General features: G+C 36.7%; 1 protein-coding gene across 1 annotated transcript; it reads right to left on the reverse strand.

Moving 5' to 3' along the window:
- Positions 1-398: 398 nt before the first annotated feature.
- Positions 399-6,332, reverse strand: LOC132112130 (glutaminyl-peptide cyclotransferase-like). Its single transcript, XM_059519711.1, has 7 exons — positions 6,174-6,332; positions 3,695-3,841; positions 3,336-3,617; positions 1,982-2,149; positions 1,096-1,195; positions 713-829; positions 399-631 (listed from the first exon to the last, which is right to left on the reverse strand). The coding sequence occupies exons 1-7, from the start codon at positions 6,267-6,269 to the stop codon at positions 456-458; spliced, it is 1,086 nt and encodes a 361-aa protein (XP_059375694.1). The 5' UTR covers positions 6,270-6,332; the 3' UTR covers positions 399-455.
- Between the last annotated feature and the right edge of the window lie 4,322 nt (positions 6,333-10,654).

Raw genomic sequence — 10,654 nt, forward strand, 5'->3', positions numbered from 1 at the left:
AACTGGCTAAACAGGTATGTCAAAAGAACCATAATCTTATCTAGAGATTGGGGAAGTCGTGGCCTAAGGGTTAGACTCCCATTAGGACTCCCAATCGAAAGGTTGTGAGTTCGAGTCCCGGGCCGGCAGGAATTGTGGGTGGGGGGAGTGCATGTACAGTTCTCTCTCCACCTTCAATACCACGACTTAGGTGCCCTTGAGCAAGGCATTGAACCCCCAACTGCTCCCCGGGCGCCGCAGCGTAAATGGCTGCCCACTGCTCCGGGTGTGTGTTCACAGTGTGTGTGTGTGTGTTCACTGCTCTGTGTGTGTGCACTTCGGATGGGTTAAATGCAGAGCACAAATTCTGAGTATGGGTCACCATACTTGGCTGAATGTCACGTCACTTCACTTTATCTCCTGCACTTGTCAGTATGAGAAATGGGATAGATGAATGATTGTAGATTTTGGGAACATTAGGAGCCTTCAGCCATAGGGTTCAGACTTTTCTTGTTGAGGTATTCAAGAACAAAGACCTGCAGGATCTTGTTGAGATTGTTAATGGAGATTCGATCCAGGTTCTCCTCGTTGTCGTCAAAGGTGTGCCACACTGCAGGAAAAGGAGTCGAAATGAGATGGAGAATCCGGACCCCTAGTAATGCAGAGAAATACATTTGTAAGTCTTAAATACTTTTTATATGAACATTCATAAATCTCAGATATGGTCTTTTACCTTGGTTGAGGAAAGGTATGTGATCATCCAGAATTAGACCCACATGCAGGCCAGGCCAGAAGTATTGAACCTCATTGGGGTGATTCTTAAGGTGGCCGAGCGCATGCAGCCGGCGCTCTAGATAAGAGTAAAGAGATATTTCCTTTTAATGCCAATGTATTAAGACTATTTCATTAACTATTTTGCATCCAGTAGTGTGTTTAGGTTGTACTGGTCAATATGGCAGCTGTCTTGAACTTGTACTGATTCTCCAAATGTTTGAATGGTAGAGTATCACAGTTTGCACAAATTTGACCTGTAGTGTTTTGTCACCCATAAACAAAATCCAACTACCCAGAAGGGAAAAAACGTGACACAAAGAAACGGAGCATAAAAATACAAACCAATATTTTGTAGTCTGGAAAGCCATCGGGTCGTACTGGAGAACTGATTACCGAATCGAGGATTTGGACCGCCAATCAAGTCCAGTAAAACAAACAAATCCTGGTGAGAAATTGAATAAATGAAATACTTTAACCAGTTTTGTAGTTTGTCAATGTTTGCTTGCTTTTTAACCTTACATTCGCAATGCACTCATAGAAAAAAGTACAAAAGCTGTCAATGTGGCAGTACCCTTACAAAAGGTACTAATAGGTAGCTTTTAGTACTAATATATATTTCAAGTACTAGTATGTACCTTTAAGGTAAACAAGGTACAAATGTGTACCATTTGAAAAGGAACCACCCCATTGACAGCTTTTGTACCTTTTTGAGTGTAAGTGATTGTCCATTTGCATACACAATATAACCCAGGACTCAATGTTCTATATTCAAATTCTATAGTCATGGTGCATTTGAATCTAAAATATATCCCAAATACCTCATAAAGATAGCTGTGTAGGAAAAAAAAAATCTTTCTTCACTGAAAAATCTCACGAGGAAGTACAAATGTAATCTGAGAAATACAGCAGAAGGAAAGCCTATCAGTGAATGTCAAATTAAATATTAGTGTGCTCCTTGCACAAAGTTCCAGAAATCTTATAACACAGCACATAAGTCAGATGGGCCACTTTAACAGTACCTGGGACAGGGTGTATATCAAAATATCTCATTTTGCTTTTCAAGTAAGAAAGTAAGTATACAGATTTGGAACAACTTAATGAGTAAATTAATAAGAATAGACTAAATGAATAACAATATAATTTTTTTTTTCAACAATAAGTTTGATGCAGTAAGTTATTTTTAGTCTGGCTGTATGGCAATGTATTCATTTTTGTAAGAGAACTGTACAATTCCGTCAAGCTGGCTGGTGTTGGAGGCTTGCGGTGGATGTGCTGTTGTCGCCATTTTGTGCGCTAAATGACGGGAGCCGTACAGAGAGTCTTCAGAGGTCCACTGGTAAAGAGCCTCCTCTCCATCAAAGAAAAAGAGCTGCAGAGACAGATCTGACCCAGAGTCCTGTAAGAAACAGCATAACACACACATGCTGCCATCTACCTGTGACACTACAGAATACAGCACAAATAATATCACTTAATACATAAAATTAATCCCAAGATTGGCACAAATTAAAGTGTGAGAGAGTGGAAATGTATAACAATAATAAACAACAAATCAGTTCAGTAAAGCCTCCTGGATAGTTTTCTTTAAGTTGTTTTCTCTCTTCCCTGATCATCATCTTTGATAACTCTAAGCTATCAACATTTCAAAAGTAGTTCGTCTGATTATACTGAAGCTGATTTATTAGCAAATTCTCTTTTAGGAAAACGGACCACTTTACATGAACACAGAACATGACAGAAGAGATTTGTACTCTTGAATTAAAAGCCCTATTGCAAAAAATAATATGCACCACCTACAATAAACCCTACTCTAAATTATGTTAGGTAATAAATGTTAGCCTGAATGCTCTGTGAGTCCCTTTGGATAAAAGCGTCTGCTAAATGCATAAGTTGCATAAATATTCATTTATTTACTCTAAACCTAAACATGATAGTGTTATCAAAAGCATTTGCTGCAACTATGCCATGTTAGCTTGTTTTGAGGTCTTTTACCGTGACTCACATGAAGTGCTCCCCATCGCTGTACCAGGTGAGCTACAGAGCAAGTTTACTACAGTATGTCGGAAAAGCCATATATATGGAGCTGATTATGTAATGCATATGTCAAAATGTATTAATTTGCAAATAATGCATTAAAATAAGTCTTTATTAATTAATAATCCCCCCCTCTAATCATAATTTATGTGAAAATTAATAAAGGTTGTTGCCGTTTTACTGCTACAAGTGTTCATTTCAGCTGGAAACTGCAATGCATTATAAAGTATAGGGATAATATATAGGTATATTATTGGAGTTTTCAAACCTGTAGGTAGAGGCATGTTTTTTTCCAATGAGCCTAATTATCCTTAATTTACTCTGTCAAAACATAATGCTGATGGTTATTTTTGTAGTGGCGGTGCTTTAAAGGGGAATGAGTTAAGACCTTTCCCCCCAAAAATATTGTGAAAACACAGCTAAAGCAAAGCTTGCTTAAAATATTACAAGAGAAAAAAAATATACATATTATTAAAAAAATAATATATATATATATATATATATATATATATATATATATATTATATATTATGTGTACACTGCCAAACCTTCAAGGTCTTTAGTTCATCATCTTGGGCTCTTGCCAGCTCCAGAATCATAGAGCAGGGAACAGCAGAATCCGTTGCTCCAAGAAACTCACGGCCGTCCCACTGTGGAGGGTAGTATTTGGAGTCAAAGTGGCAGGCCACAACCAACTGACGTTTGGCCGCAGGGTTGAGAGTTGCAATTATGTTGGTAAAAGGAAACTGGCCATAAGGCGTATGAGCATAGAAGGCATCCTCCGTCACTTGCCAACCCGCGATCATTGAGTTGAGGGTTGATTTAATATGCTAAAGACAAAGAAATTCAGACACTGAACAGACTGTGACATTTAAAAGTTAGCTTTCATACACAAACACACACTGACCTGCTGAACGTTTTGGCTGCCACTTGAACCAGGATAGCGCACAACAAGCATGGGCTTCAGGTCCTTCTGCCACATCCGGTCTAGATCAGTACGAGATACCACACTACTTAGTTCACTGGAGCTCAGTGTGGTTGCTTCATGTTTCAGCTGAAGAGAAAAAAAATAAAAAATGTATTCATTCCACAGTGGGGTACTTATAAATTTGTGTCACAAGTTAACATGCGCCTGGGGCCATGATCAAGCTCATGTCCATGTCCAAGAATATGTTCCACATTTTCATAGTCTTGTTCTTGTCTTAACTAGGAATCAACCTTCAACTGAGCTGGTCTCAACTACAACACTGCCTTTGAATACAGTATGATTTTGTGCATTTACTGTATTCTATAACCATTCCTCTTTTTTACCACTAAGTAATTGTTAGTCTTTTCGATTGCTGTTAGTAATCCGATTGAAAAGCCTTAATGTAAACACCTCAATCAAACTGAGCTCGATCTAAATAAAATTCTGTTCAAATTGGAAGGAGTGGTGTAGAAATAATCCTATAGAAAATAAACTAAGTAACACGACACTGTTTATTAAAAACAACTACAAACTGAAAACTTTTTATGCTTTTTGGCTGTTCATTTTTAAGACAACAGCATTTTGGGGGCCTGAAAACTCAAACTTTCCAAAAATAAAAAAAATTCTGTTCTTTGTACATTGTTCTTATGTAAACGTACCAGTAGTAGGTAAACGTTTCTCACTTCTCTGCCATATTTAAAAATACATTGCCCACATGCACAATGCCTTGATGCTTGTTTTCCAAAGCCTTTTAATTAGATCTTATGAAAATGCATTGGTTTATTTATGCCTTACAAACTTGTCAACAGACGAGACTGAATATTTACTGGATTTTTGAAAGAAAGAAAAAAAACGTATTTCAGGTGTAATTAAGGCAAAAATTACAACTACAATTATCGCGGTAGTTTTTACTGGTTCTGAATGCAGTGACTGGGGCGCTACGCATGTGCTTTCGTTTTATTTAAATTTAGGGTTCATGTAAATATACATTTCTAAATCTGAATCTGGATTGCATTTGTTCGTATTGACAAAAATTTGTGCCTGTAAACTCATCTACTACTGTTCCAAATTTTCACACAGCTCTGATTTGTCTGTAGGTAATTAGGGCCCGAGCACCGATGGCTCCGTCTATTCTTCTTCTTCTTCTCCCAAATGAATCGCATTTTTGAGGGCTTAAACATGCTCAAAAAGTCATGAAACTTTGCACAAGCGTCAAACCTGGTGAAAATTTTCGTCTGATATAGGATTCAGAAGAGGGTGTGGCAAAATGGCTCGACTACTGGCTACTAAGAAAATCAACAGCCTTCCAGCTATGTTTCACGTACATGCACGAAAATTAGCACACACATGTAACACACCGGTGAGCCCGAGTGTATCATTCAATGACTCATTCACATATTCAGTTCCCAACACCTAATGGCTCAAATATCCCAACTGCTACTAATTCACAGACGAAAGTGATATAAATAGTGAAAAGTCAACACTCTTATAACATTGCTCTACCATACACAACTGGGATGGCAGATATGATTATTGATTCTGCACTTGATATGAACAACACAGAAGAGAAGCCATCTGGCAGATAAGATTACATCATCATTTTATACATTAGCTATAGTAACTTGAACAGAAAAAAAGAAAAGTTTTTGTTGTTTTAAATATGTGTCAAGGTAAAGACAACACTCCAAAGCAAACATGGTGGTGAATAATAAAATGCTAAAGATGCTATTCCACAATGTGACTTATATGTTTGGTGTATCCATTTAATAATCCACAAACTGTTAAAAAATAATCCACATTGTAACTTGTCCTTTTCAGTTTTCTGATAACACGCTAAAATTCGCAAAAAAAAAAAAAAACAGTAGCGTCATACAAACACAGACAAGACATTTCCCCCAAATGCAGATGTTATAACAAAACAAAGGGAATTCATTCTAAAGAGAGAAAATCTATAAATATTAAGATCTCCTACTGGTGGATCAGTGATGTGGATCCTGTTCCTATAGCAACAATGGGAGACATTCTGAGCAACATGAATGGAATTCTAAAGATTTAAGTGACCAGATCATACTTGTAAAGCCATGAAGCTGTCCTCAATTGTCAGTTTAAGCGACTTTCACGCATCACGAGGACATATATCGAATAAATGAAATAATGCATAAATAAAGATTTCAAATCATTATATTTGTATTATGTTATGCATGAAAAATAGACAAATATTGCCTATTAAATTCTTAAAGACATTTAAAGGCAGAAACACTCTCCTTTCCTGAGAAGCATAGTAAAATATGTTGAATTCACGGAGAAAAAAAAAAGAAGACATTCTGAAACCACATTGCTCAGAAGCTGATACGCCGTGCCACTTCTTTTAAAAGGGAACGGATTAAAATGATGCAAACTGCTGTGCAAAGGCGGATACCTTTTCCTCCTGCCACGGGACAGTGTCGCAGCTCGTCAGTGTCGCGAGGATGCCAATCAAAGCCAGCAGACTCGTGGTCCAGCGTCGTTCGACCATCTCCTCCGTTTTGTCCGCACGACGGTCTCCCGATTCTAGACAACTCGGATCATGTGAGAAAACAATTTACAAATCCTACTATGGCGACGGAATAACTCTTGAATATTAACAACATTCCGTGACGCTCGGCAAACTGATTTGCTGAAAGACAGACATTGCTAAGTTGAACATGTATCATGAATATTAACTACATAAAATGACTGCATGGCGCTCAAGGAATGTTACTATGCAACGCCAGTGAGACTTTATTAATATTCACGATTATCCACTTCGATTCGGCACAAAGAGCCAGCTGTTATCCTGATGAGTTTTTTTTCTCCTCACTTTCCTGTCCTTAAATAAATAAAGAATTTATACAATACCGAGTTGCTTTCAGTGTAGCCTACTTATGGTTACCATTCATATTCTTAATAAATAAAAATATAAAATACATATATATACCCTTATGAAAATTAACCATGGTTTTACTACAAATAAAACCAATAAAACATGGTTACTATAGTTAAACCATGGTAACCACAAATTAACCATGGTTTTGCTAAATTAACCATAGTTTAACCATGGTATTTGTAGTAAATCTGTGGTTATACAAATGGTAGTCAACACGCCAAAAAACCATGGGTTACTACAGTTTTACTATAACAAAACCATGGTTATTTTATAGGCTAAAGATAAGATAGATTTCTAGATATGAAAGCACAAAATAATTTTAATCTGTTCTTGTTGTTTATTTAAATGAACGTTCCATAAATATTGTTACAATTAATTTATTTTTTCTTCCAAACTGCATTCTTTTCATTATTATTATTTTTTTAAGAATGTTTCCTGGTTGCCCATTTTCATGTTTTTCATGGTTGCCCAACTGTTATATCAGTAAGTCGAACTGCAACCCTCGTGTGGCAAATCGAGATACTTTATATTTCAAAATGTGCGTCCCTTTAATAATTTTTTTTAAAATAAGTGATCTGTTGTAATTACGTACTGTAGTACTGTACAGTGCCTGCGCTACACGTGGTCGCACGCGCATGTAAACCCGGAAATCTACTGCAGTGAGGTTTCTAGTTCTGTTTGTTGTATTATTTTAGAATAAATTTTCACAATTGCTAGTCACAATAATAGGTTAATGGTTAATAATAATTTGATATCGTGGCGATTTCTCGTGATGGATGATACGATTTTAAGTTTGAAATCACAGCTCTGGGAAAAAGAGAGAGAGAGAGATTGCAGCTTTGAAGAAAAAACTTGATCAGTCGGAAAAGGTCTGCAATCATTATTCTATTAATTCTTTACACATGTTGTGTATGGAAGCATATGGGTAGCAATATTCAATTTGGAATGTAATATGCAAAATGACAATGCATTTCTGTATTTACATTTACTTTTCCCAATACATTTGTGCAACGTTTGGTGCAAAATTAAAATTAAATTACATAATTTTAATTTTCCATTTCACACACTAGTTTTAATATGTAAAATGAATACTAATTTTAACGCTTTATAAGTTGCAAAATTAAAATGAAAATGTATTACAGAAATGATTAGATATGTATAACATGTTCAAGCAAAAACTGTTGCAAAATTATCATTCAAATGTTATTTTTCTTAATTGCATTAACACTCACAGTCAAGACACTTACGATTGCATTTTCATTCAATGTCCCGCAATGAATGTAGCAAAATTCAATGTGCACATTGAAAATGCATTCCTAGCCGATCACGTCTCCGCCCCCTCGCGCCACGTCAATCACTGCGTGAACAAGGCGGGGCTTGCAGAAGGTCAAGAGACTTAATACTCAAGAAGAGGATTCAAGTGAGAAAACATGGACAAGACAGTTGTTTAGTGTACTTTTTGATCATATCGGTTTATGGCTTCAATATTTAATTCGTACTTGTGGGCGGAGTTGAAACGCTGCTTTCATCTGATTGGTCAAATCGCTCAGCCTTCAGCTCGGTCTTTTCATTCTTTCAGACAGAATAAGAGTCAGTGCGAGTGCGGAACTGTAATGTCTGAAACCACCGCTCACTGAGTTTGCTGTTAATTAGCATAATATTTGAATCAGATATAGCAGGGCACATAATTCGTGCTGCTGAGACCTGCAAATTATTTCTAGGTTGTAGTATTGTATGAATATTGTCCCACTGATAAATACAGTGCAAATAGTTCTGTCTCTTTGGATAAAAGTGAAGTGGAAATAAAAATCAATAATAGATATTTTAAGTCATAAGGCACTAGGTATGTGTGTGTGACATTAATAAATAATTGTGAAAATTTATATATTTACATTTCTTAAATAAATTAGTAATATTCGTTTTATTACATACTAAATTGAATGATGTTTCTCTTTTTAGTCTTCTTTGTTGGGCTTGAGAAAGACAACATATATTTACCATATTTTCCGGACTATAAGTCGCACTTCTTTTCATAGTTTGGCTGGTCCTGCGACTTACAGTCAGGTGCGACTTATTTATCAAAATTAATTTGACATGAACCAAGAGAAATGAACTACAGCCGCGAGAGGGCGCTCTAAGCTGCTCAGAGCTTCTGTAGTCTACACTGAAAACATAGAGCGCCCTCTCGCGGCTGTAGACGGTAATGTTTTCTCTTGGTTCTGAATAAATGCGACTTAGTCCATTGCGACTTATATATGTTTTTTTCCTTGTCATGACGTATTTTTGGACTGATGCAACTTATACTTAGGTGTGACTTATAGTCCGAAAAGTACTGGTAACATTATTATTATTATTTATTATGAGAGTAATTAACACAGACTAGAACTTTAATGTTTCACCAAATTCAGCTCAGATCTTCAGACTCGTCTGACTCATGTTGCTGTATAACTGGCCAGACTTACCTTCCCAATAAACCCTATTTAATTTTATTTCATAAATGTAACTATATTTATTTCCACTTCACTGTAATCCAAGGAAACAGAACTATTTGCACTGTTTTTATCAGTGGGACAATATTTATACAATACTATAACCTAGAAATAATTTAACGGGGTCTCTTGCAAGTCGCAGCAGCATGAATTATGTGCCCAGCTACATCTGATTCAAATATTATGCTAATTAACAGTGAGTGGTAGTTTCAGACATTACAGTGCTTCACTCGCACTGACTCTTATTCTGTCTGAAAGAATGAAAAGACCAAGCTGAAGGCGGAGCGATTCGACCAATCAGAAGAAAGCCAGAGACAGTTTATAAGAGACATGCCACTTCCTCAATCCTCAATACAACTATATAAGGAAAACCCGTAACGGCAAAGATGGCGGTTGTGTGCACATGTCCCGCCCTTCCCGCTGGAAAGCCAATCATCTGCTATTAACAGTCAAGCCGGGAAACATTTAAGCCTACCATCTGGTTTCAATGACGTATGGGCACAGTTGAGGAACCCTTGCACATGCGTAGTAAAGGTATAACCTGTGGGGGAAAAGGCGTTTTAAACCTTATTTTGGGGCAAAGTCATCAAATTTTTTCAGAGATTTTTATCATATTTCACTGCTGTTTCTATACATGCTGTTTTTATGTCCCGGTGACCAGTGAAAGTGCAGTTCTGACTCTCTGCCCATTCATTTAGATAGGAGCTGGTCTTGTTATTCTTAAATAGCTGCCCGGAGGCATTGCCAAGATGGCGGCTGAGTGGCACGACTTGCCTGAAAGGACTTTGATGAAAGCAGCGTTTCAGCTCCGCCCACAAGTGCGAATGAAATATTGAAGCCATAAACCGAAATGATCAAAACGTACACGGACCAACTGTCTTGTTCATGTTCTCTCACTTGAATCCTCTTCTTGAGTATTGTGTCTCTTGACCTTCTGCAAGCCCCGCCTTGTTCACGCAGTGATTGACGTGGCGCGAGAGGGGGCGAAGACGTGATCGGCTCGGAATGCATTTTCAATGTGCACATTGAATTTTGCTACATTCATTGCGGGACATTGAATGAAAATGCAATCATAAGTGTCTTGACTGTGAGTGTTAATGCAATTAAGAAAAATAGCATTTGAATGATAATTTTGCCACAGTTTTTGCTTGAACATGTTATACATATCTAATCATTTCTGTAATACATTTTTGTTTTGCAACTTATAAAGCGTGAAAATTAGTATTCATTTTACATATTAAAACTAGTGTGTGAAATGGCAAATGAAAATTATGTAATTTAATTTTCACTTTGCACCATAGGTTGCACAAATGTATTGGAAAATGTAAATATAAATACAGAAATGCATTGCCATTTTACATATTGCATTGTCATTTTACATATTACATTCCAAATTGAATATTGCTACCCATATGCTTCCATAGGTTGTGGGTGATCTCTGTACAAATGTGTAGTTTTTTGTTCTTGTTGTTGTTTCTTTAGTATTATGGTATTTAACGATTTTTA

This window comes from Carassius carassius, chromosome 31, assembly GCF_963082965.1.
Source record: "Carassius carassius chromosome 31, fCarCar2.1, whole genome shotgun sequence".
Lineage (NCBI taxonomy): Eukaryota > Metazoa > Chordata > Actinopteri > Cypriniformes > Cyprinidae > Carassius > Carassius carassius.

Coding starts and splice junctions, on each gene's coding strand:
- LOC132112130 (XM_059519711.1), bottom strand. CDS start 6,269: ATGGTCGAACGACGCTGGACCACGAGTCTGCTGGCTTTGATTGGCATC. Junction 3,842..6,173: donor TCCCGTGGCAGGAGGAAAAG/GTATCCGCCTTT, acceptor TTTTCTCTTCAG/CTGAAACATGAAGCAACCAC. Junction 830..1,095: donor TTCCAGACTACAAAATATTG/GTTTGTATTTTT, acceptor ACTCTTATCTAG/AGCGCCGGCTGCATGCGCTC.